Source organism: Camelus ferus, chromosome 17 (assembly GCF_009834535.1).
Source record: "Camelus ferus isolate YT-003-E chromosome 17, BCGSAC_Cfer_1.0, whole genome shotgun sequence".
Taxonomy (NCBI): domain Eukaryota; kingdom Metazoa; phylum Chordata; class Mammalia; order Artiodactyla; family Camelidae; genus Camelus; species Camelus ferus.
In genome coordinates this window covers 49,511,142-49,539,016 of record NC_045712.1, presented here as the reverse complement: position 1 = coordinate 49,539,016, position 27,875 = coordinate 49,511,142, and the positions used below count along the sequence as shown (strand labels likewise).

Here is a 27,875-nt window from a genome sequence, read left to right as displayed (position 1 = left end):
ACAATATTATTCTGTTTTTATTAAGACAAACTTCCCTTAAAAAGACATCATAGAAGCTGACCATATTTCAATGTCAGACATACATAGTATGTCCATGATTCATACCTATGTGGTTCCTATTGCAAAAGATAAACAGTATTTGGTGTCATTAAAATTTAAATGAGATCCAAGTTTAAAATTGGAATACTCTGTGTTCCTTTTATAGTTTTGTTAAAATAGTGAACCTAATTACGGTTTTAAAACTTAGAAGGAAACTACAAAATTCACTGTAAGAGGCAATTTACTTAAAGTGTCAAAAATTGTATTTACTAGCATAAGCATGACATTAAACAGCTAGCTTTTCCCTCTGGGGTGGCAGGAGGACCTGGAGGAAGACCAGTGCTTTGCTAGCATGGACGTGGGCAAGGTACGGGGGAGGGTTCTACACATTTTGTCTCATGTCATCCTAACAACCGTTCTGAAGGGTAGTCATTTTTATCCTCATTTTATAGATGACTGAGATTAAGAAAACTGTCCAACCAAGACTACAGAGCTGAGATATGAAACGAGGCGGCCCCTTAACACTACCCTGACTCAGCCTCCTGACTCAGCACTGGGAGACTGTGAAATCATGGACATTTCCTCGGGTTACTTCAAATATGAAATAATATTTATGCTCCTTCCCAGGCCTGAAATACTATTCCTCTCCTTAAAAGGAGTTGCTCTGTTTAACATGTTTTACCTGTACCTTTGAGCATTTAATGGTCAAATATTTTTGGAAAGCAGGTACATGTAATAAACTGGAAGCGTGGGGTCTTTGCAGCTGTGCAGTGCACTCCAGTCTGCCTTATCATCTCATGGCACATTACGGTAGCCAAGTTAGTTGCCCATTCCTGGTGCTTTGAGGCTTGATTTATATTATATATCCCGTCTTCTGAAACTACAATTCACAACACAAGCCCTGAAGTTGTTAATTACTTTAAGTTGAACAAAAGATGGATTACATACATTCCCCCAGTTGACCAAAGTGTAGCACCAGCCTATTTCTGAATTCTCTCTGCTAAGAGTTGGGAATTTTTGAACAACTAGGGAAGAGAGTTTCAAGCAGGAGCTCCCTGAAAAAGTAAAAAATATTTTCCCTTTGTGAATGGGGCCAAAACATACATGGGTTTCTCCATATGGGACCAACCACCCTGCTGAAAGACAGTACAACCTTGTAAACTTAAGGATGGCGAATAGATTTGCTCTGGCCTCTTTCCTTTCCTTTTGTAAAATGCAATAAAGGAACTCAACTGTAGTTTAAATCTACAAATGCTCAGCAGTCAATCTCTGCACAACAGTGTGGAAGGCACCAGATGTTAGACCAAGAACACTGAAACTCACAAGGGGTTCTTGGGATGTCCACCCGGAGAACCACAGGATGGGGGACAGAGAGTTGATGCCAAAGTCCCATTTAAGAAGACCGTGAAGAATGAGTACGATTTCAATAGGCATATGACTGGGGTTTGGTGTGAGGGAAGGTATATTTGAGTGGCAGCTTCTGAGTGAGAGGAAGTTCCAGCAAAGGACAGGAGTCAGCCAAGTGCCCAGTCTGTCCTGCGTTCAGGACCATGGAGAGGTACAGTCCTGGGTAAGCTGAAGGGGTAGTCAGGGGCCATATGAGATGGTGATGTCAGGAGGGATGATCTCATGAGAAGAGGCTGGAGCCGAAGCCAGGCCCGCGTGGAGTAGCATGGGGTGACTGTGGGGAGCAGAAGCCCAGGAGGGGCTGAAGCTCTGACCTGAGTCACTGAGAGAACAACTCTCTTGGAGGAGAGTGGGGAGGAAGTGAGAGAGATGATGGCGGGAGTGGAGGTGGGGGCGGCATGGAATCCTTCCCAACACGGACCACCAGAAAGCTCCACAATAGGGAGAAATGATAAGCAAGAGACTCGACAGTCTGGGCCCAGTGCCCCCACTACCCACTCCCTGGCAGAACTTCCCATGGGATGGCAGGAAGCTGCATCAAAGCCTCAGCCCTTCTGTTAGGTATCTAGACAAGTGGGGGCACCGGGCAGATGGGTGGGGAGGGGGAGGATGGTCCAGAAGATGGTGTTATGCCCACCTCCAGCATAAACGGGTTTTACTTCCTCTAAATGAGTGCCAGCAAGGAACCAGTTAGAACCCAATGGTGTAACTGCATGGTAGTGACAAGGACCTAACCTGACATGACCCACTGCTCACTGTAATATAATTAGCACTACAGTTTAGGCCCCCCATGGGTTTCTCTGTGTGCATCATGGGTACATGTGCAAAGGGGACAAACATGACTGGGCATTCCAGGGGCAAGAGCTGTCAATCAAAAGACCACTGCTAAGCGAGGGTAAAAGAGGAGGGAAAAGACCATTGCTATCTGCCCTTGGATCAGCCCACCTCCCGTTCTTAGGGGTGTACTTTCCCTTCCCTAAATAAATCCTTTACAATCTTTTCTGCACAAAGCACCATCTACCGTCTATATTCCTATCTTTCAAGTAAGACAAGAACTGGGGTCTTTTCCCTGCCCCTTTGGGAGTAACACCTCCTTTCATTCCAGCCTCAGGAACAAGCTGTTTAAAGGCCAAAGAAGCAAGGCTGCTTTGAGGCCCTTCAATCTTGAATTCTGGCGGAATCACCTTTATACAACGGGCTGAATCTGTGCGTGTGTACGGATTAGGGTTTCCTCCAGTTCCAAACTCTGTCTTTCATTATTTTTTTTCAAAATATATCATCTGAGCATTTTTAAAGTTGCTAAGTCCCTTAAAATGACTACCTAATACACATGGCAAGATGCTGTGTGGAGCGTTCACTGCTGTATCATTTCCCACACTCACTTCTGCCCTCAGGAGACTCCCATCATCAAGAAGCAGAGCGTGAGGCAAGCACCGCCCCAAGACGGGGAGGCAGAGAGGAGCCAGGGAACAGAGAGGGTACATTCCTGGGCTTTAAAAAGCAATGTCTAAGCAAAAGGCAGAGAGAGTCAAGAGACTTACAGCTGAACAAACTCTTCTTCCTGCCCCTTCTGGGTAAGAGAAAGCTTCTCTGAGGAGGGAGGATGAGGGAACAAGGAGAAGAAGAGTCTCAGAAAAGATTCAAGTTCCAGCTCACTTTGGGCCAAGCCTGGGGTGGGGGCAGTGAGAAGGGGAGAGTGGCTGATGGAATTCTCTCTAAGTCTGAGGGTTCAAGAGTGGTAAGTCTGGGGGCCTGGTCCCCACAGGGAACTCTGGGGGGTCAGCCATGCAGAAGTGCCCTGTGCCATATGACACGGGATGGAACAGGGCAGTAAAGACAGCTTCCTGGGGTGTCAGAGCAGCGGGGCTCTGCTCAGCTCTCACATCTCCACGTCTGGAGAGGTGGGAAAGAACAGGCCAGCCCTCCCAGGCCCTGGGAAGGTGAATGGACAGAGTAAGTCCTACAGAGGTCTTGCCTTCATGTAAAGGGGACACAGGCCCGAATGGAAATGTGGGCTGGGATGTGCCTGTAGGCTAGCTGATTATGTTTTCTGATGTGTGAAATAGGGCTTCAATATAAAAATTAAGTTCAGTTTTGGGGAAATGTTTTACAGACAGTTTTCTTCCCCCCTGAATTTGTGATCAAAAAAGAACATATGCATTTGGTTTAGTTCATATCGCCTGGCCCCTCCCGGGCCTAGTTGTTCCTGGGACATGCTACCACCACTAACAGAGTCGTACTGGCTCCCATTATTCCTACTAGAGGGAACCTTTTTTCTCTGAAAGTCAGTTCCCTTGAAGAAGCTCAGAATTCTCCAGGAGAAAACATTGTGGTGGGAAAATACGACGTTCAGCGCTACAGATGCAAAAGCTAACCAAGCTATGGGAGTTTGGCGGTGCACGAAGTGCTGCTGTATCACCACAGCGTGAGCCAGAAGTGCGCATTTACAAGTCAACACAGGCAAGATCACGTTCCAACACGGCCACCTGGCCTCTAAGATAACAGTTCCCACCTTTGTTCACACGGAAAATGATGCTCATGCACTAGATACAGTCTTGGGCGCATGCCCAGGTTTTGACAAAATTCTCTCCTCCCCAACACTTTTTTTCCCCCCAGAACATTCAGGCAATACACGACCCTAGCTGTTGGTTATGCATAATGGAATGAAGCCTGGTTTGCAGATGAGGTAATCGAAGTGGAAGGGGCTGGTACCAGTTTTTTATGACTTGATAAAGTAATCAATAGTCCAAGTTTACCTGCAGCATTTAAAAATGTATGACTTCTACAATATGGAGAAAAACCATTTTGCATTAAGAAGAAAGAAAACAAAGATTTTGGGTTTTTTACTTGAAAGTTAGATAACTCATAGGTAGTAACCCAAATTTTCCCACATGCATTACAGTGTGTTCTCCAGTATTAATAGAAACTAATCATTCATTCACTGACAACAATTAAGATGCTATATATATATAATATATAAAATATATATTATATATTTATATATCATTTTAAATAAAAAATACATGAATCGGTAAATTTTAAAAATTAGACAGTATAACAAACTGTAGGTCTAAGAAATATATTACATGTGAACTGTGCTAAATGGTTTGTTTAAATATCCAGAGATCGCTGACATCAAGCGAAGTCTCAAACCCAACACTCCCTTCAGGAAAAGTAATTTCTATTAGGAATCACAACAGAACTTGAAATTGCTTATCTATGTATGTGTTCTGTTCTCACTATTATAAAGCCGATCAACAATCATTTTAGCTTCATGATTATGTTATGAACTTACCTTATGCCAAAATAGCAGGCGTAGAGCATGGTCAACAGATAGTTTTGAACATCTTAATAACAAAGCCTATCTTTTTTTCGCATCTATGCTGATGGTGTAAATGGCCCCAAACTGTCAGTAACTCTTCCAAAGCACATTTAATAAATGTGGAGACACGGACTAATATTACAGTAAATCAATTCACATCTCCTATGTTCACTATACCTGTTAACTCTACAAAAAAATGTGAATTAAGGAAGCCAAAGTGAAAACAGTACCCTGAAATAATTCGGAATTAACCAAAGTAGTAAAATAGAACGTTATACTTGAGAGTCATACACTCATACATATGTTTAAAGCACAATCACTAATTTTTTTCCCTGAATTGTCCAGGTTTAGCTAAAAACTTACTATTACTGTTGAACTTTGGTCCTCTTTAACAGAAATTAGAAATATTAATTCACATACTTTTTTTCTCAAACCATTACTGTAAAATTTTATATTTTAAGAATCCATAATTTTTACATTCCTTGAGAAACAATATATAATAGTTTTAATCAAATTTACTAACTGTAAAGAACTATCTGTGTCAGAGTAAAGGAGATAAGAAAAAGATATGCTTTACTCTCTTGTATCATTAGGTGTAGGGCTCACATAAGTATGTATATAAAACACAATTACTACTTTTTGTTAGTAGGTATGCACTGTCAGCCTCAAAATTCAACTGGCTAACATTCCTACCAAAGCAAAAATGCAGCTTTTAGAAAAACAACTCACACTAGCTCATCAAATAAGTGAACACAGAAAGCATTTTGACTCTGTTAACTTGCCAAACTAATAATGGTGGAAAACAAAACAAAACTCTCCTGCTGTTTGTAGTAAAATTACCTCCCAAGCATCATTCAGACATTTCAGGCCCAACCATCATCCTTGTCCACCCACGTGTATCTGACATCAACTTGACCTAACGGGTACTACCATGGTGTCTGAGACTGCGAAGAAGCACAGCGGGGAGGCTGTGGGCCTGCCACCCTGTCACTACCTCGGCCTCTAGCTCCTTAACGTGGGCCCTGAGCATGAGGGGTGGCACTTTCAGAAGCAGGTCAAGAGGCAGCAAAGCTGAAGAAATAAAAGGGGGAAAGATATGAGACTTTAACATGCAATACATTGAATTTCAGGGAGGTATGGATGATCTTACTGCCGCCAACACTAAATTACCTGGTCTCGGTCTTGATCCGATTCCACCAGTGAAGTCTCTGAAAACAGAATTAGAAGGATTTATTCGACTTGGATTTTGACTAACATCTACTGAAAACCTATATACCCCACTATGGTTCACGTGTGAACATAAAGGTACCTTTCTTTCCCTGAGGCTGCTCTCAAGAGTTCAATAAAGAGCGAAAATAAAGATATTTGAAACCAGAGCAGAGCAGACATTCTATGACCAAGGCATTTTCCTGCCACAGTTGTTCATAAGCTCTAAGAATGATTCTGAGCCTCAATCTTACTACCTTGAGTGGCTTTCTTGTCACATTTAAAATCAAAACAACTTATTCTGTATTAGAAAGAAATGACATTTAAAATTTTACATGGAATATTTTCCATGCTTTAGTCCTGCTGTCTTGAAGAAGAAATTATCACTATTCCTATAAAATGAGATGAGTTTTGCATTTAAGACGACTATATTTTTCCTTAATTTCACAGTGTTATTAACATCACTCACTTGCCCTACCCTAAAATTCTCGATATCCTGATCATTTTGCAACTTGGTCTCAGCGCCTTCCACCTAGTGGAAGAGGCATTAGACCCTATGAAAGGGAGCCATGAATAAACTTCAACCTTGTTTTTTTCTCTACTGTAATCAAGTCAATTTATTTTTCTTTTTAAAAATTTTAATAGACTTTATTCTTTTAGAGCAGTTTCAGGTTCACAGCAGAATTGAACAAAATACAGAGCTCACACATAGCCCTTCCCACCCACATGTATATACTCCCCTTCCCTCAACATCCCTCATCAGTGTAGCATATTTGGTACAGTCGATGAATGAACATGGGCACATTATTATCAACCAAAGTCCATAGTTTACATTAGGGTTCACTCTTGTTGTACATTCTATGGGCTTTGACAAATGCATAATCACATGTAGCCACCACTATAGTATCATACAGAATAATTTCATTGCCCTAAAAATCCCTTGTGCTCCATCTATTCATTCCTCCCTCCCTCCCTCTCCCCAAACCCCTGGAAACCACGATCTTTTTATTGTTTCTGTAGCTGTGCCTTTTCCAGAATGTCATTTGGTTGGAATCATACAGTTTGGAGCCTTTTCAGACTGGTAGAGCCAATTTCTTATTAGTTTTTTTTTTTTTTTTGTAATGAAAGAAGAACCATCTACGCCCTGACAAGTTATGAGAACCATACTTTAATTTAATGCAATACAACAAAGGTGCACCAAGTATGTGAGTGGAGTGGCAGATGCCTACACAAGCAGTGCATTGAACCTCTGTCCATATATGGACCACATCTGCTTCAGCTCTCCACTCCTCTGGGGCAAAGGGCCGGCACAGGGAAGAGGGAAAAAAACACACTTATAGGAACAGAGCCAGCTTGAGTTTGACTCTTGGGACTTCTGCTCCAGCAACTTGGGAGCAGACCCCACCCCTAACAGGGCAGTGATGGCCACTGAGCCAAGAGGAAGTCCTGCCTCAGATCTGGTGCCAGCTCTAGCTCCTCCATCTCCAGCCCCACCCCCTACCAAGGTGATAGCTACCAATACACCCTCAGGAAAGGGGTGAGTTGCAACATCAAATCCAGCTCTTCCGCAAAAGGCCCTGGGCACATGCAGTTTGCATGGGGACTGGTCCCACATAAGAACACCCATTTCAAGACTGCAGCGGATAACTGTCTCATTTCAGTTTATAGAGGCAGAGAGAAAGTTAAGCAAAGTAAAAAGTCAGAGGAAGTACTCTTGATTAAAAAGCAAAAGGAACCCCCTGAAAATAAGTAATGAAACAGAAATAAACACTTAACCAGATAAAGAATTCATACGTAGGTAATAAAAAAGTTAACTGAATAAAGGAAAATAATTGATCTCAACACTGAACATTTTAACAAGAAATTAGAAAATATAAAAAAAGACCCAATCAGAAATGAATGACTCAATAGCTTAAATAAAAAACACACTAGAAGAAATAAATAACAGACTTAGTGATACAGAAGAACACGTAAATGATCTGGAAGACAGAATAATGGAAATCATTGAATCAGACAGCAGGAAGAAAAACACATTTTAAAAAAGAGTGTAATTTAACGTGTAATTTAAGTGTAATTTAAAGATCTCTAGTATAAAATTAAGCATTCCAACTTTCATATTATACAGGTTCCAGAAGGAAGAGAGAGAGAGAGAAGGGGATCAAAAAATACTTGAGGAACTTATAGCTGAAAACTAAAAAAGTGAACAGATATTTAGGTACAGGAGCACACAGAGTCCCAAACAAGATGAAACAAAACAGACCCACACCAAGACATAGCATAACTAACATGGCAAAAGTTAAAAACAGAGTATTCTAAGTGTAGCAAGAGAAAAACAGTCATATACAAGGGAATCCCCATAAGACTGTCAGCTAATTCTCTATAGAAAATCTGCAGGTCAGAAGAGAGTGGCACAATATATCTAATGTACTGAAAGGGAAAAACCTGCAACCTAGGATACTCTACCCAGCAAGATTATCAATTTAGAATAGAAGGAGAAATTAAAAACTTCTCAGACAAGCAAAAACTGTAAGAATTCAGCAATACTAAACCTACCCTAAAAAAAAAAAAAAAAGTTGAAGGGTCATTTCTAAATGGAAAAGATGCAAGAATCCACAGGAAAAGGAATATCACAATAGGGAAAGCAAATAAATAAAACAATTGATGATACTTAAATAAGAGAGTACATAGCTTTAAAAAAATAAAAATTTTGTGAAAGCAGTTATAACTACAATTAACAGCAAAAGGATAAACATGAATATGTAAACTAGGATACCAAAATATAAAATTTGGGTATAGGGTGGTAAAAATGTAGATCTTTTAGAATGTGTTTGAACTCACATGACCACCAGTTTAAAAAAAGTAGATACAGTTATGGGTCAACATACTTGAAAACCAGGGTAACCACTAACTGAAAACATACAGAAGATTCACAAAAACCAAAAAGAAAGGAACTCAAGCATAATACAAAAGGAAACCATCAAACCATAAGAGGAAAAGCAAAAAGAAGAAATGATGAAAGAAGAACTACAAAATCAAATAGAAAACAGGGTTTAAAATGACAAAAGCACATACCTATCAACAATTACTATAATGTCAATGGATTAAATGCTTCAATCAAAAAATATACAGCGGCAGATCAGATTTAAAAAAAAAAAGGACCAACAATATGCTGCCTACAAGGGACTCACTTCAGGGTGAAAACCATACAGATGGAAAGTGGGGGTAGGGAAAGAGATATTTCATGCAAATGGAAACTACAAGACAGTGAAGGAAGTGATACTTTTATCAGACAAAACAGGCTTTAAAACAAAGTTCATAAAGAAAGGCAAAGAAGGATATTATACAATGGTAAGGGGTCAATAAAAGAAGAGGATATTATACTTGTTATGATATATAGACCCAATTTAAGAACATCCAAATACAAATACTAAAAACAAATACTGACACACATAAAGGGAGAAACTGACAAGAAAACAGTAATAGAAGACTTTAACACCCCACTGACATCAACAGACAGACCTTCCAGACATAAAATCAATAAGGCAACAGAGGTCCTAAAGGACAAAATAAGCCAGTTGGACTTAACTGATATCTTCAGGGCACTATGTCCAAAAAAGCCCAGAATACACATTCTTTTCAAGACTGCATGGAACATTCTCTAGAATATACCAAATATACTAGGTGACAAAATAAGCCTCAACAAATTTAAGAGGATAGAAATTGCAAGCATCTTTTCTGACCATGACAGTATGAAACTAGAAATCAACCACAGAAAGAAAGACAAGGGCAAAAAATGAGCACATAGACACTAGACAGCATTCTACTACAAAACCAATGGGTCAATGTTGAAATCAAAGAAGAAATCAGAAAATACCACAAGACAAATGACAACGAAACACAACCTCACAAAATCTATGGGATGTAGCAAAAGCAGTTCTAAGAGGGAAGTTCATAGTAATTAGGATTTCCACAAGGAAAAAGGAAAAATCTCAAACAAACCACCTGACATACCATGTAAAAGAATTAGAAAAAGAAAAACAAACAAAACCCAAAGTCAGTAGAAGGAAGGAAATAGTAAAGATCAGAGAGGAAATAAACAAAATAGAGATTAAAAAAATAGAAAGGGTCAATAAAATCAAGAGCTGGGCTTTTGAAAAGCTAAGCCAAATCAACAAGCCTCTAGACCAGCTCATCTAGAAGAAAAGGGAGAGGACCCAAATAAAATAAGAAATGAAAGAGGAGAAACAACAACTGATACCACAGAAATAGGAAAAAAATAAAAACTGTAAGAGAATACTACGAATAGTTACATGCCAACAAATTAGACAACCTAGAAGAAATGGGTAAGTTTTTAGAAACAGCCTGCCAAAACTGAGTCAAAGAGAAACAGATTAATTTGAATAGATCAATCAGTAGAAGTGAAATACAATCTGTAATAAAAACAAAACTCCCTGAAAACAAAATCCAGGGCCGAACAGCTTCACTGGGAAATTCTACCAAATAAACAAAGAAGAACTTATATTTATCCTTCTGAAATTTTCCAAAAGATTGAAGAGGAGGGAACACTCCCAAAGTCATGCCATGAAGCCACCATCATTCTGATACTAAAACCAGACAAAGACTACAAAAAGAAAGAAAATTATAGGCCAGTATTTTTTTATGAATATAGATACAAAAATCCTCAACAAAATATTAGCAAACTGAATCCAACAGAAAGAGGATCATACACCATGATCAAGTTGGATTCATTCCCAGGATGGTTCAACATACACAAATCAATCAATGTGATACAGCACATTAACAAAAGACAAAAACCACATGATCATCTCAATAGATGCAGAAAAAGCATTTGATAAAATTCAACATCCACTGATGACAACTCTCACCAAAGTAGGTATAGAGGGAACAAATCTCAACATAATAAAAAGCCATTTACAACAAACCCAGAGTCAACATTACACTCAACAGTGAAAAGTTGAAAGCCTATCACTAAATTCAAGGAACAAGACGAGGACGCCCATTCTCATCACTTCTACACAACACAGCATTTAAAGTCCTTGCCACATCAATCAGACAAGAAAAAGAAACAAATGTATCCAAATTGGAAGGAAAGGGGTAAAGCTGTCACTATTTGTGGGTGACATGGTACTCTATACAGAGAAACCTAGAGACACCACACAAAAATCTTTAGAACAAATGAACTCAGCGATGCAGCGAGGTGCAAGATTAACACACAGAAATCTGTTGCGCTTCTTTACACTGACAATAAAATAGCAGAAAGAGGAAGTGACAAAAGAATACCGTTTAAAATCTCACCAGAGTATATATCTGGAGGGAACTCTAATGCAAAAAGATACATGCACACCAATGTTCATAGCAGCACTGTATACAACAGTCAAGACATGGAAGCAACCTAAATGTCCATCAACAGATGGCCAGATAACGAAGTTGTGGTATATTTACGCAATGAAATACTACTCTGCAATAAAAAAGAATAAAATAATGCCATTTGCAGCAACATGGATGGACCTAGAGATCATCATTCTAAGTGAAGTAAGCCAGAAAGAGAAAAGAAAAATACTGTATGATATTACTTATATGTGGAATCTAAACAAAAAAAGAGAAAAAAGGACACTACGAACTCATCTACAAAACAGAAACAGACTGGCAGACTTAGTAAACAATCTTATGGTTACTGGGGAAAGGGGGTGGGAAGGGATAAATTTGAGGGTTTGAGATTTACAAATGCTAGCCACTGTATATAAAAATAGACTTTTAAAAAGTTTCTTTTGTATAGCACAGGGAACTATGTTCAATATCTTGTAATAACGCTTAATGGAAAAAAATTAAAATGAATATATGTACGTATATGCATGACTGGGACATTGTCCTGTACACCAGAGATTCACATTGTAATTGACTGTACTTCAATAAAAATAAAATAAAATCACACCAGATTATAAAATAGAATAAAATAGCTAGGTATAAACTTAACCAAGGACGTGAAAGACCTATATGCTAAAAACCATAAAGCACTGATAAAGGAAATGCAAGATGATACAAAGAAATGGAAAGATATCCTATGTTCTCAGATTGGAAGAATTAATATTGTCTAAGGGCCATACTACCCAAAGCACTCTACATATTTACTGTGATCCCTATTGAAATACTCAGAATGTATTTCACAAAACTAGAACAAATAAACCTAAAATTTACATGGAATCACAAAAGACCCAGAACTATCAACACAATCCTGAGGAAAAAGAAGAAAGCTGGAGGCATAATCCTCCTAGACTTCAGACAATACTACAAAACTTCAGTAATCAAAACAGCCTGGAATTAGCACAAAGACAGACATATAGCTCAATGGAACAGAATAGAGAGCCCATAAATAAATCCACAATTGAGAAAAGAGTGGTGCTGGGAAAACTGGACAGCTACATGTAAAAGAATGAAATTAGAACAGTCCCCCAGACCATGTATAAAAATAAACTCAAAGTGACTTAAAGACCTAAATATAAGACATGGTATCAAAAAATTCCTAGAAGAGAACATAGGCAGAATACCCTTTGACATAAATTGTAGCAATATCTTTTTGGATCTGTCTCCTAAGGCAAAACAAAGAAAAGTAAAAATAAACAAGGAACATTATCAAACTTGAACGCTTTTGTACAGCAAAGGAAACCACAGACAGACAAAATGAAAAGACAGCCTATGAAATGGGAGAAAATATTTGCAAATGATATGACCAACAACAGGTTAATATCCAAAATATACAAAAAGCTCGTTAATACTCAGTATTTTTTAAAAAGCACAAACAACCCAATTAAAAATGGGAAGAGACCAGAATAGACATTTTTCCTAAGGAGATATTCAGATGGCCAACAGGCACATGAACAGATGCTCAACACTGTTAATCAACAAAGAAATGCAAATCAAAACTACCATGAGGTATCACCTCGCACCTATCAGAATGGCCATTATCAAAAAGTCTACAAATAACAAATGTTGGACAGGATGTGGAGAAAAGGGAACCTTCATAACTGTTTATAGGAATGTAAATTGGTGCAGCCCCTATGGGAAACAGTATGGAGGTTCCTCAAAAAGCTAAAAATAGAACTACCATATGATACAACAGTTCCATTCTTGGGTATGTATCCAGAAAAAAAAAAATTGAAAAGATACATGCATCCCAATGTTGAAAGGAACACTATTTACAATAGCCAAGCAATCCATCAACAGATGAATGGATAAAGAAGATATGGGGTGTGTGTGTGTGTGTGTGTGTGTGTGTGTGTGTGTGTGTGTGTGTGTATTCACATATATGATTATTACTCAGCCATAAAAAAGAATGAAATTCTGCCACTTGCAGTAACATGCATGGATGTGGAAAATATTATGCTTAATGAAATAAGTCAGATACAGAGGGACAAATACTGTATGCTATCATTTTATGTGGGATCTAAAATATAATATAAACATTTATGTAAAACAGAAACAGACTCACACATATGGAAAACATACTAGTGGTTACCAAAGCGGAAAAGGAAGGGGGAGGGGTAAATTAAGGGAATGGAATTAAGAGATACAAACCTCTATGTATAAAATAAACAACAAGGACATATTGTATAGCACAGGGAATTACAGATATTATCTTGCAATAACTTGAGAAGTAGTACAACCCACAAAAATACTGAATCACTATGCTGTACAGCTGAAACTAACACGATATTGTAAATCAAGTGTACTTCAGTTAAAAATATACTTTGTTTAAGAAAAAATGTGCTACTGGGTATGTGTGAAATAGACCTCTCTGGCTAAGCTGAGTTGCTTTCAACTTTGCTGACCCTTCATAGAATTCTAAGTTACTCTTTAAGAAACTTCAGGGAATCTTTAAAAATAACCATCACATATTCATGCATTCATTCATTCAAAAATATTTAGTAAGTGCCCACTGTGTGTAGGCAGTGTGCTAGACACTGGAGATGGGGTGGTGAAAAGAAATAGTTTCTATAATCTTGGAAGTTACAAGATTGCACAGGTCGAGCAGAAAAACTGTTCATATCTCTGAGAATTATACCACAGATCACAAGAAAACAGTCATCTGTAATTTCAAAATAGATCAAACTCTTAATCAGAAAGAACAACTTTTAACTATAGAGTTGTTTGGTCCACAAGGGTGGACAAAAGATGGAAATTATGCAGAGCCTGAGGACAGTCTGCCTCTAGACTGGACCAGATTGAATGTTTATGTCCAATATAACATTATGGCTGTAGAGGGTAGTTTCCATGACAATGCAAGCTAGAAAAGATAGAAATGGTTTAACACAAAGAAGACATTCCAGAAACGTTTTATGGTGAAAAAGCTTATCATAATGAAGCTTGTGTCCTCTGAAAGCTTTGAAATGGGCATTGACCAATAGCACTTCAGACTGATAAAACAGAATTTCAGAGAAATGGAAGGTTAAAAAAAATTCTGAAAGGTCATCACTTCCAACTCTCTTCCAGATCTGGTGCGACTTCATGCAGAATTCATAAGCCACACCAGAAACTGAAGCCCTGACTATGAGTGTTAGCCTACGACTCCCACCCCAGACCACTCCATGTAAGGTGGCAATTGGAGGTACTAGCTTTGTAATGTTTAAAACCAAGTTTGCATTGATTAATTCAATGGGAGGTAAATTATCTGGACAATTATCTTGTCAGGGGAGTCTTGGTCATGAAGGAGATGGAATCTAGAACTTGATACCTCATAAATTCTTTCAAATATCTCTCCGAACCACGGAAATATTTTCACATGCATTGTGAGTGCAGCACATCATTTAATTCAATCTTGTAAAGCAGTCAACACACTAACGCTGATAAAAAGAAGAAACATTTAACCTCATGAAATGAGAGACGTGGCTTACACATTAAGATGATGCAACGACACCATCTGAGCTAACTAGGGCTTTACAGCAGGAGACTCTCCTTAAGGTGGTGACGCTCATAAACGCGTCCCGTGTGGAGAAGTGGCACTACGGAGAGTTGCCTTCTCCGGCTCAGTAACGGCCTCTTGTCCACCTGTAACGTTAATGGAGCTGGTACCACTACAGGAAGGGGTATGGCACTCCTGTGGCTCTCCACCTGTCCTCCACTGACAGCTAGAAACTAATAAGCAATAAGCCAGGGAATTTTAGAACTGTCACAGAAAAGGAATATAACGGTCTTACTGACAGTAGATTGTTTTTGTAAAACTGCTTGATTGTGACATTGGCGGATAGGCCAGGTCAATTCTGGCAAGTATTTATTCAACTTAAATGAAACTAGATCTGGGTTATGAAAAAGGAGTTGAGGGGAGACAACAGCAGCAAGTCAAAATAAGCAAGGCTTCTGCTACCGAGAGGCCAGATCCCAAGGTCCTGAGGTTACACAAGGTCTTTCGAGTCACATGTATGATACTGGATGGACACAAACGTTCACAGTCATCTTTATACACAAAGCCTGGAGTCAGGCACACACCCTTGAATACAGTTATGCATACCCTGATTTACCAAAGAAGCTGTGAACTGCAGGCATCTCTGATACCTCAACTATCCCATGTCTCAAACCAGCCTGCCCGCGCTACCCTGTTGCCTTGGCAACAGGATGCAAACATGTATGGAAAAATCTTATTGCCTGAGCAACAGGATCTTTAAAAAGGTCTTAACCTGTGACTACGGCAAAGGCTGTAGGTTTAAGCCAGTAGGTAAGGTTTTAGTCATATTACAGAGAGGATACAGAATTTATGCTAAGATAACAGTCACTTATCTATTAAACGACAAGTATGTGTGACCTGGGGAATGCGAAGATGGGCCAGCCATAGTCTGGTTTCTGCCAGCACATGGTAATAAGCACTAATTGATGAATCAACTGATGTTCTTAAGAGGATCATAACACAGTGAGCAAAGCTCACTGGGACTTGAGTGCATGTATTAAAGAGGCTGCAGCCTCTGTGTGTATCACCACATTTTACCCTATAGGATAACTACTTGTAAACTGAAATAAAGCGCTATGATACACTGAATTAGAACTATCAACACATATATCAACTAAGTGAGACTGTAAAACCAGGACAGAAACTGATAAAGACCAAGCTCATTTGTAATTTTCCTCCAGCAAACTGAGGCAGGAAATTTTACATCATTTAGATCATTGAAAATGATTAAAGTTGTAAATTTCAAAAAGTCCTAACTGTTGAACTTTTAAGTGCTTTTTTCTTGACACAGACATCAACTCAGCTTTTGGTTAACTCTGTCTATATGCAAATAAAAAATCAAGTAAACATTAACAATAAGGATATTTATTCCACATAATTATTGTAAAATAGATAATATTTTGTGCTTATTAAGACTTTGACCATGAAAAGTCAATTCCATTTTCCTTCTTAACTTCTTCTAATTTTGGAGGTGTACGTATCAAAATAAGAGATGATTTCCACAAATACTATAATTAACTTCAACATGTGAGTTCAAATCTCTCAAACTGGGAATGTAAAAATGGTACAACCGCTTTAGAAAGTACTTTGAGAGTTTCTTAAAAAGTTAAGCATACACCTACCATACGACCCAGCCATTTCACTTATAGGTGTTTACCCCAAAGGAAAAAAGTGTATGTCCATACAAACACAAACGTTCATAGAAGCTTTATGTGTAATAGCCAAATACTGGAACTCAAATGTCCATTAACAGATGAATGGATAAACAACCCACGGCATATCCACACAATGGACTAATACTTAACAGTGAAAAGGAATGAACTGTTGATACACAAAACAATACAGACAGATTTTAAAATAATCATCCTGACTGCAAGAAGTCCAGACAAATGACAGTATGTACTATATAATCCCATGTATATTAAATTCTAAAACACAAACCAATCCACAGGGCAGCAAGCAGACCAGTGATTGCCTGGGGTGAGGGGTGAGAAGCAGGAGCAAAGGGGACAAATGGGCACCAGGACACTGTTGGATGGATATGTTCACTATCTGAATTGTGATTTCACAGGATGTATATACTCAGAACATCAATTTTCACACTTTAAATAAGTGCAGTTTATTTTGTGTGAATTTTACCTCTTTGAAGCTGTTGAAACCAAGTAATTTCTCCCATTCTCATTCAAGAAAATTTATTCAAAAAGACCATCACAAGATCTGCGTGCATTCATTAAAAGCAATATTGTAAGAAGCATACCATTAAGTTAATTTTCATCTGCCTTTTGTTACTTAATGGATGGAACTTAAATGTAAGGGAGATAAAGTTATCTTACGGTTCTGTATCTTTAGGAGTGCTAACCAGTTAGCCCTCGAGAGAGTATGAGTGACTGTAGTTAAATCAGCGACTTGGTGACAACTCAAATTGAAAAAATCTGTAGGAGTATCCCAAGGGACACTATTTACAACTCTGCAATCACGTGTGAAGAATAAAGATGTAAAATCAAATCTCTGTTCTCGCAAACCAAAGGCATAACTAAAAGCAAATTATCCTGAGTGAATACTTAATGACCTGTTTATTGTCAGGAAACATGGGTGACCTGGAAGTTTTCCATGGACTACTCATATACTATTAGAAAAGCTACACTGACATCTCCAGGTCTTCTGGGAATGGCTGCTACATGACATCCTGGTACATGACATTTAGTACCTGAAGCCCTGGGAATGGAGATTGGGAGACTCTGCTTTGAATGAGTGAATGGCTGCAGTTCCAGAGCCAAGGAATGGGGCACTTGCCACTGATCCGATACCTGAGCTTTGCGTATGGCTTCCAGTACTTTTGGTGATTTAGGGATGAAGAGTTGAGATCTGGGAAGAGGCTGGCAAGAAAAGGAGCCCAAAGAAATCATTTTCTGGTTTCAAGAGACTTCTACTAAATAGTTCATAGAAGGAATATGGACTTCTAAGAGCTGGAGCCTCTTTCCGGGCCTTGCCATTAATTATATTCCTGAAAAAATTTTACCAACTGACAATGTCTTGGATCGCATCACCAGGGTGCCTTCCAGTTCAATATCAATTTTTCTTTCATCAGCCTTGAGAATCCAGTACTTCCCGGAGGAGGCAGGAGTTCCCCTTCCTAGTTCCATTTGCTAATGTTGTATCCGTTTGCCTGGTCCATTTGCTCAAGAGAGTCTATCTCAAGTGGCTAGGGAGGTGCCTTGGTTCTTTGGCAGGCAATTGGCTTAAATCTAGCTCCTGGTATCTGAGATGACCGAAGCTGAGCGTATATGCTTAAACTTTCTCTCTGTACTGTTCAGCCTGAATCAAGACTGAATTCTAAATCCTGGAAGTTGTGCTCAGATCAAGTGTGCTCCTCTCTGTGGCTTCTTCTCATTGGGACCAACTCCCTTGTCCTAGGAGCCAATGAGGCTCCTCAAAGGGGAGAGCTGCCCAGGGTCTCATCATAACTCATCTCCCACTGAATACGTGGCACAAAATAGCCAAAAGTATCCACAGGCTTTATTTTCCATTTATCTTTATTATATTTTGTAGCTCTGCCATCTTCTTTTGGATTCTAACTTTTCATTTAGCTTTTAAATACAGTGCGGGAGGGGTTTACGTTTCATACCAATAAACCAAGAAACCCAGGATAATTCTAAACAAATTAGGTTGCAAATAACTTCAGCCTTATTTAATGCCTTTTAAAGAATTATAAATGTATGTTGGAGTGGTCTCCTTTTAATTCACAGAAGCTCTGGGGGTAACCTGGAAGGAAGTCAAAGTTATTCACTTTCTCTCCTCTTATTTGGTATGAAGTACAGGCTATCTCTTGCCATGTATTTTCTTGTCAAGTCTGCCTGTGTCTCCCCTACACTGTGAGTTCCCTGAGAGGCGAGAGTGTGCCTTAAACCAGCCCGTGCTCCGTGATGGATGTCACACTGGCCCACACATGGCGCAGCTTTAGCTCAGATTCTTTTCACCGGTTCGCGTATGCACACGCCTTCTGACTCTTCAGCCTCAACACTGGGGCCATTTCTCAACTGTTGACTTGGTCGTTAACCCCAAGTTAAAGCCCACTCTGTCGTGCCCCCGTTTCAATGAGCTGCAGATTACACTTCCACTTTCTGTTAATTCTAGTTTATTCAATTTGCTACAAATGTTTAGATAACGATGAGCTTTTAAAATCCATTTCAAGCTCTAACATACATACTACATACGTTTCTTTTGTTTTTGAAGGGTTGGACTTCAAAAACTGAACTCTTGCAAATAAGACAACTTTCCATGCATCCTTTCAGGTAAAAAGGACTAGAATTATTTGGCAATGGTAAGATTCCTAAATTCACCTGACTGAAAATTTCCAGCTTAATAAAAAATTCTCTTAACTGGGGAATGCACCCATATGTCATAATTTATTTTTGTACTAAAACACTTGTTTTCTATCCCTTCTATGTACTTAAGCAACTTTGTATCACTGAGTAAAGTATCCAATAATAGAGAAAGAAGTCTTTTGAAGATGTTCTAAAAAATATAAATAATCACAAAACTTAAAAGGGAATAGTTAGATTCCACAGTGCACTTGTGAATTCTTTTAGGGGAGGACATGGAACCCTTTCTCACATGCAGACAGACCAGCTCACAGAAGTCTACTGAACTCACAACGTGGTCGAGGTACAGAAACTCTGGTGCCGGAGTTGAGGACACAGCTACTCCACGGTGCCGATCAGACCCCCAGCTCCATGGCCAAGCTCACATCTCCCACTCCTGTCCCCTTACTTGCTGGACTGAGCCAGCAAGAGCTCCCATGTTCCAGGCTCCTGTGTGTGGCTTCCTTGTCTGCAGCAACTGGAAGCGGAGCTGCTGGGTCAGGGATGGGTACCCAGAGATGGGGGATCTTCTAACCCAGGCCCATGTCCCCACCATCATTTATTCTGGTTCCCTTGAGGGGCTGGACTGTTTCTCTCCCCACTGCCCTCTGTCTTCTAACCACTGCTTCTCCGCACCCTGGCGCACTGAAGAACACTGTGGGCTCTTACGGGATTCCTTGATGACGTACCTGGGATATTTTACACTCTGATACGTTTTTTGGATTTTGCTACTAGCAACACTGGAAAAGATTTAGAAAATAAAAAGGCTCCACCCTAACCCTTCCTGACTCTCACTTGGAAAAGATAAAGTTATCAGTGAGGTGGTATCTTTGACTCAACAGAATTGATTTTCCACGTGCGCCTTCCTTTGCTGCCTAACTGAAGGCCTCGGGACTTTGCCAGGCAGGTCCTCCATCCTGAAATACATTTCCATGATCCTCTTCCCAGCACCCTCGAACCCAGCAGTGATTGTGGCCCCATCTGGACTGCTCGGCATGCACACAGCCCCTGGAGGGACCTGAAGGGACTTGGCCCTCCCCACGGCAGTGACAGGGCCTGATCCAAGCCAGGCCAACCCGACTCTCTTGCATTAGATCCTAAGAGAGGTGACAGAGAGACGGAACAAATGAGCTGGGAGCCCGTTCGGCCCAGGGTCACAGCCTTCACAATTCTTCCAGGAGTGACTCCTCCACAGGCTTCCAGGGCCAACCTGGCTCCTGCCCCTTGGCAGGTTGATTCTGTGGGTTCCTAATTCTGTGAGTCCCCCATGGCCTTCTAATGAAGCCCCCTGTTACACAGGTCAGCCCGAGTCAGGGTCTCCTGCTGCACCCACAAAGCCCGACTGGTAAAGCAGACCCACAGCCTCAGCCTTTTGCCACCGGCCCTCAGCCACTGCCTCAGCCAGCATCACCCGCAGCTCCACGGCTGCGGGCTGTCACCACCACTGACACGGACCCGGCCTGCACTGGCACCGCAGACCCGGAGCTGCGGGCAGCCCTTCCACCTGTCCCTGCTCAGTCTCCTGCCACCTCAATACCGGCTCTTCCTAGTTGACCATACTCCTGAGTCTAGGTCATCCTCTTGGCAGCAGACCTGGAACTTCATGTAATAAACAGAAACCACCAAGCGTAATCGTCCTCTTCTTTGCCTCCTGAGCTGAGTGTTATCTTTGCCTCCCTTTCTTCAGACACAGATGAAGTGTTGTCCCTCCTGCCTTCCCAGGCCTGCTCTCTGGCTCCAGGCTGCTCAGTTCCCCTCCGTCTTCAGTCTCCCCTCAGGCCACTCACCCACAGTCATCCTGATTCTAGAAGGCCGTTCCCATCAAACACTCCCCACCAGGTCACGGTCCAGCTCACACCTCACCTTCTCCAACCTGCTCCTCACCCCTGCCTCTGCAATTGACAGAAACCACCAGTCAGGCTTCTGCTCCCACCAACCTCACCTAAGGCCACTGAACTGCTCTTGTGAAGGTCACCAGGGACTTGCAAAAGGCCAGATCAGAGAGTTTCATTTTAGTCCTTAGCCCAAGAGACAACTGTGGCAGAAAGTGCTAAGTTGCTGCAAAATAAAAATCTTTTAGAACCAAATGCCCCAACTATCCTCATTCTCCCTTGCAGCTAAATGTGTTCACGTGACTAAGTCCTGGTCTGTGACCAGAAGGGAAGGGAACGACATCTGGGTCACATCCCTAAAAGGAATGGCATTTCCCTACTTCCACATCCCACTGCCTGCCAGCTGGGTTGTGGCTGTGACACGGTCCACCTCTGACACATTCGCCATGAGTGTGAGACCTACACCCTGGGGATGCGGAAAAACAAGGCGTAAGGAGCCGGGGCCCCAGTGATCTCAGGAAGCACAACTGCCCTACCTCCCTGAGCTCAGCGAGACTGACTGAGGGGCTGAGGATCACAGAGCCAGATCAAACCCCAGGCCCCAGCTTAGTACCCCTCCCAGTACGCTCCATGGTAGAGTCAGCTCTGGGAGGGTGGGCTCCGACAGCCTCCAGGACCACATGCCCATGGTAGCCTCTGCTATCGGGTATCAGTCTAGCCATCAAAACCTCAGCTCTGCAGAGTCTAAAAACAGAAACTGACAGGTATGTATAGAATAGATAAACAAGAGAAGATTATACTGTACAGCACAGGGAAATATATACAAGATCTTGGGGTAGCTCATGGTGAAAAAGTATGTGACAATGAATGTATGTATGTTCATGTATAACTGAAAATTGTGCTCTACACTGGAAATTGACACAACGTTGTAAACTGACTATAACTCAATAAAATAAAATCTAAAAAATTTTTAAAAATAAAAATAAAAATATTTCCAGGAGGTCAGTGTGTACATACTTACCTTGTTTGGGATTGTCTTTCTCCTCCTGAAGCACTGAAACTTCTCTTTAAAGTGCCTGAAACAAGAAAATAAAAATAACTTCACATTTTCCTGCTGCAAATGTTTTATTTATTCGCTCATTTGTTTAAAAAAATTTCAAGCAATTGTACCTACTATGAAGACTGTCCTCCTTAGGAAAGCATCAGCTGAAATATAATGTTGCAAATTACTATTCACTTGACAGGTTTTTTAAGAGTCTATCCCTAAAGAAAAGGTGCTAAACAAAGAAACTCCATTATTCTCAGCTAACAAAGTACAATAAAGTATTTATGTCAGAATCATCCTAAATCCCTTGCCAAGCAGCGATAAGTGACCACATGCAAATTAAAGGTCCAGCTTTCCCTTCCTCACTTCCCCACCGATCCCTTGTCCTTGTCACTCGGGATGGACAACCCCGAGTTCATCTCAAAACAGTTAGTGATTAATTGCTTCCAGGTTTTGCTACATATGCTTAAATGCATGAGTATTCTTATTGCAAAATATTTATGTTTTCCCAGTTGGAAATCAAGATATTTTATTTAGCAGCCTGGAATTTATAGGGAAAACAGAACAGGGTGTTGGAAATCGTGACTGTCCCAGAAAATCTAGACCATCTATTCTCCATTTTGATGAACCAATTAATTTTGGAAAGGGACAAAGAATGAAACAAAATTCTTAGGCTTTTATTCTGATGCTCAGAGAGAACATCCTAAACCTTCTTTTACGAAATGTTCACAGTATAGTCACCAATGACACGGGATTATTTACACTTAATCAATTTCAGAGTATTTCGACTTATTCTCTTTAATATTCCATCAACTTACTCTTTAAAAGAATCATTCTTCTGTCTCCATTTACTATTTTAGCTGGTCTTTTCTTTCAGTTTCAGATTTGTTGAGTGAGATTTGTTGAGTCAATTGAATCCTATCTTTCTATAAGGAAAATTCTTTACACTTTATTTAAATGTATCTTGACTATTTTCTTTACTGTTTCAAATTAAGAGTAAAGGTTCATTTTTACTGAATTTACATAGCATTTTTCCGTAATTCTACACAATTAAAGCATTTATTTTACTTTAGAGTTTTAAGTATAATATATCCCTTTACATTACTGTAAATAAAGTTGTATGAAACAGTCTACACCAAGATGAATTTCTTCTCCAGGTTTCTAACCTCCAATCAACAGACTCGTAAAAGGTCACCTCCATTATTCCTTGGGTTGTTAAGTCTGTCTCCAAATAAGTTATCTCCACTCCCTAGTTAGAACCTGCATTTGCTGGAAGAAATAATGAAACTATTCATTTGACAGGAGGCAGTGGAAGACCACAGTGCTGTTGGCCTCTGGGCTTTGTAGGAGTGACAGACACACATGTCCTAATTAATGCACACTGCACCTGGGAAGCAAACCACTCAGTTATATGTGTGATGACAACTACCTGACTCCTGAGTACCAGTCCCAAACCACTACCTTCTGGAACCCTACAAACAGAAAAAGAAGGCTTACTGAATGTAGATTCCTTCAAAGGGCTTGAACTGGAGATGCTGGAGTTATCCGAAATGTCCAATTCATCATCGAGCTCTGAATATATATCTGCACATTAATGAAAAATAAAAAGTAAATGAATCTTGAAACAGAAGGGAGTCAAGAGTGCGTTCGTGCTGTAACCCTTTCACTAGAAATACCTTTGTCAATATTTTCCAGGTTGAAGGTATCATCTGACAAGATTCCATCGCAGGCCCTGTCTTCGTCCTTCCCACAGGGGGCCTGGAAGCCCTCAGGGGGCAGGTCTGAGCTTTCTGAAAGCTCACTTTTCAGGCTGCCTGCTCCACTGCTGCTGCTACTCAAGCTTGCCTTCTCAAAGGTTTCCTGAAAAAGAAATTCAGTTTTTAATACCCACTTCCTTCTTCCTTCCGCGGGACCTAAACCTTATTAGAATATATCTTAAAAGGACTAAAGTATCATTACAAATATTGGTGCTGAAGTCACATCAGTGGGTCCACTGACACATATGCTATAAAAAGTTCATGGAGTCCATGATGACAAAAAAAAGTGGGTCTGCAAGCTACCACTGGACAAAAAGGAATGGGTGTGGCAAAGTGTTTAGTAACAAAGGTCTGCGCCATCTGGTGAAAGAAAAGGTAGCGCTAAGGAATAGACAAGCAGAACAATTCTGGAGGTAGGTGGCCAAGATGCAAGAGTAGAAAGTTGCTGAGCCCACCTTCTCCCTCAGGCACACCACAATGCCAAGCACTTACAGAGCGACTGGTGGTGAGAAAGACTGGAATCCAGAAGAAAATATGTTCTACAACTGAAGGTATAAAGAAGGGGCAGTTGGATCAGGGTGACAGACTAGAAGGATGTGGGGTTCACCTCCTCCCACAAATACATCAAAAACACTTCTACTTGTGGAATAGTGCTCACAGAATGCTTAACTCTGACAGGAGATCTCATACAATCAAAACTTCTCCTATGAGAGAGATTACCACGTAACTGGGTAGGATCAAAAAAAAAAAAAAAAATCAGGATGAGCAGGATGAGACCTGTGCCCCTGGGAGGGAGCTGTGGAAGAGGGAAGGTTCCCTCACCTTTGGAAGCCCATTCACCAGTTGGGAGACTAGCTGGGACAGAAGGGAACTTCAGAGGCTCGGAGGAGAGAGCAGTCCTCGATATGCAGCAGACAAAACAGGGGGCCCAGCACAGAGGATGTGTACCACCTTGCTCATTCTCCAGCCTAAGACACATGTCTGCTGGTGTGTGGCGGCTGGGTGCTGACCTGGGCTTCAGATGAAAGGCTCCAGGGAGAGAACTGGGGTTGGCTGGGTGGAGACAGCCTGAAGGGGCTGGAGTGAGGTACAGGCCACAACTGAGAGTGTGTGAAAGGGAGCCTGCGTCTGCCATAAGGAGCCCCACTGTTAACATGCACACACAAAGGGAGGGGCAGGACACTGACTGCAGCAGAAAGAATGAAAAAAGATGAAGGCAATATAAGAGACCCATGGGAAAATATAAAGCATGCCAATCTATGCATGATAGAGGCCCGAGAAGGAGAAGAGAAAAGGGGGTCAAAACATATTTGAAAATATTATGACTGAAAACTTTCTGATGCTGAAGAAGGAAACAGATATCCAGGTACAGGAAGTGCAGAAGGTCTCAAGCAAGATGAACCCAAAGAGAACTAAGGCATATTAAAATTTAAATGGCAAAAGTCAAAGCTAAAGAGAGGATTCAAAGGCAGCAAGAGGAAAACAAAGAGTTAGCTACAAGGGATCCCCTCCTATAAGGCTATCAGCTGATTTCTCCAAAGAAATGTTGCAGGCCAGAAGGCAGTGGCAAGGTACATTTAAATTCCTGGCAGAGAAAAACCTGCAATCTAGGATACCTTGCCCAGAAAGGTTAATATTTAGAACAGGGGAGACAGATAATTTCTCAGACAAGTAAAAATTAAAATACAACAATACTAAACCTGTCCTAAAATAAATATTGGAAGGTCTTCTCTGAGTAGAAAAGCAAGAATCTATAGAAAATAAAACAGCAACTAGAAAAGCAAATGATAACTACAATGAACAGCAAAAAGATAAACATGAAGATGTAAAAGAGAACATCAAATCACAAAATGTGGGGGAGGTAAATAATAAAATGCAGATTTTTTTCTCTTTTTTTTAATAACGTATTTGAGCTTACATGATGACCAGTCTAAACCAAGTATATATAGTAATGGGTTAACATATATGAAAAACATGGTAACCACAAACCAAAACCACATAATAGAGTCACAAAAACCCAAAAGAAGAGAACTCAAGTATAATATGGAAAACATCAAACCACAAAAGAAAAAGAAACAAAGAAGAAATATAAAACGTGGAAATAGGAAAACATGGATTAAAATGGCAATGAATACATTTCTATCAATAATCACTTTAAAGGCCAATGAACTAAATGTTCCAATCAAAAGGCAAAGGGTAGGAGATGGATAATGAAATAGGAGCCTACAATATACTGCTCTTAGACTTCAATACAAAAAATATATAAAATATACTGCTTACTAGACACTCACTTTAGGGTAAAGGTCACACAGATTGAAAATGAGAGGATGGAAAAAGATATGTCATGTAAACGGAAATGAAAAGAAAGCAGGGGTAGCAATACTCATAACAGACAAAACAGACTTTAAAACAAAGGGCATAAAGAAAGATAAGGATGGACACTAGCTAATGATAAAGGAACAACAAGATGAAGATATTACACTCATTAACATATATGCACCCAATATAGGAGCACCTAAACACATAAAGCAAATACTAACTGACATAAAGGGAGAAACTGATGTGAATACAATAATAGTAGGAGACTTTAATACCCCACCAACATCACTGGACAGATCTTCCAGACAGAAAACCAGTAACACAATGGAATACTAAATGACACAACAGATCATTTAGACTAATTGATATTTTCAGGATATTACATTCGAAAAAGAAGAAGCCAGAACAACATTCTTTTCAAGTGCACATGGAACATTCTTTAGAATAGAACAAACACTAGGTCACAAAACGAGCCTCAACAAATTTAAGAGGACATAAATTATGTCAAGTATCTTTTCTGACCACAACTACATGAGATTAGAAAACAACTAGAGTGAGAAAAAAACAGTTGCCTGGAGACTAAACAACATGCTACTAAAAAAAAACAAATGGATCAACAATAAAATCAAAGAGGAAATTTAAAAATCCCTTAAAACAAATGACAACGAAAACACAACCACGTTAAGATCTATGAGATGCAGCAAAAGCAGTCCTAAGAGGGAAGTTAACAGTGATACAGGCCTTCCTCAAAAAACAAGAAAAAACTCAAATAACCAACCTAACCTACCACCTAAAAGAATTACAAAAAGAAGAACAAATAAAACCTAAAGCTAGTAAAAGGAAAGAAATAATAAAGATCAGAGAGGAAATAAATAAAATAGAAAATAAAAAATCAATCAAATCAAGAGCTGGTTTTTTGAAAGACTAAACAAAATAAAAAACCTCTGGCCATGTTTGTCAAGAAGAAAAGAGAAAGAGAACTCAAAAAATAAATTAAGAAATGAAAGGGGAAAATCTTCAACAAAATATTAGCAAATAGAATCCAACAACACATAAAAAAATTATACATCATGATCAAGTTGGGTTCATCTCAGGGACACAAGGATGGTTCAACATATGCAAATCAATCAATGTGATACACCACATAAGCAAGAGAAAGGACAAAAATCACACGATCATCTCAATAGATGCAGAAAAAGCATTTGATAAAATTCAACAGCTATTTATCATAAAAACTCTTATCAAAGTGGGTATAGAGGGAATATATCTCAACGTAATAAAATCTATTTATGAAAAACCTATAGCAAGCATAATACTCAAAGGTGAAAAGCTCAAAGACTTCCCACTAAAATCTGGAACAAGACAAGGATGCCCATTCTCATCACTTCTATTCAATATAGTACTAGAAGTCCTAGCCATAGCAATTAGACAAGAAAAAGAAATAAAAGGGATCCAAATTGGAAGAGAATAGGTAAAATTGTCATTACATGCAGATGACATGATACTATATATATAGAAAACCCTAAAGGCTCCACACCAAAACTATCAGAGCTGATAAAAGAATTCAGCAAGGTAGCAGGATACAACATCAACATACAGAAATCAGTTACATCTCTTTACACTAACAAAGA

The 27,875-nt window shown here is 39.8% G+C and overlaps 1 protein-coding gene across 4 annotated transcripts in view; it reads right to left on the bottom strand.

Annotated features, from left to right (window-relative positions):
- Positions 1-27,875, bottom strand: part of NEK10 (NIMA related kinase 10) — a 152,805-nt gene that overhangs the window by 4,168 nt on the left and 120,762 nt on the right. For 2 of the 4 annotated variants that reach the window (XM_032459417.1, XM_014561306.2), the window contains 5 exons: positions 23,845-24,028; positions 23,666-23,752; positions 22,145-22,199; positions 5,939-5,976; positions 5,699-5,839 (listed from right to left, as the gene is read on the bottom strand). In XM_032459417.1, coding sequence (XP_032315308.1) covers positions 5,699-5,839; positions 5,939-5,976; positions 22,145-22,199; positions 23,666-23,752; positions 23,845-24,028 — 505 coding nt within the window. The remainder of the gene's footprint in view (positions 1-5,698; positions 5,840-5,938; positions 5,977-22,144; positions 22,200-23,665; positions 23,753-23,844; positions 24,029-27,875) is intronic. The other 2 variants (XM_032459419.1, XM_032459418.1) reach the window with 2 other exon arrangements.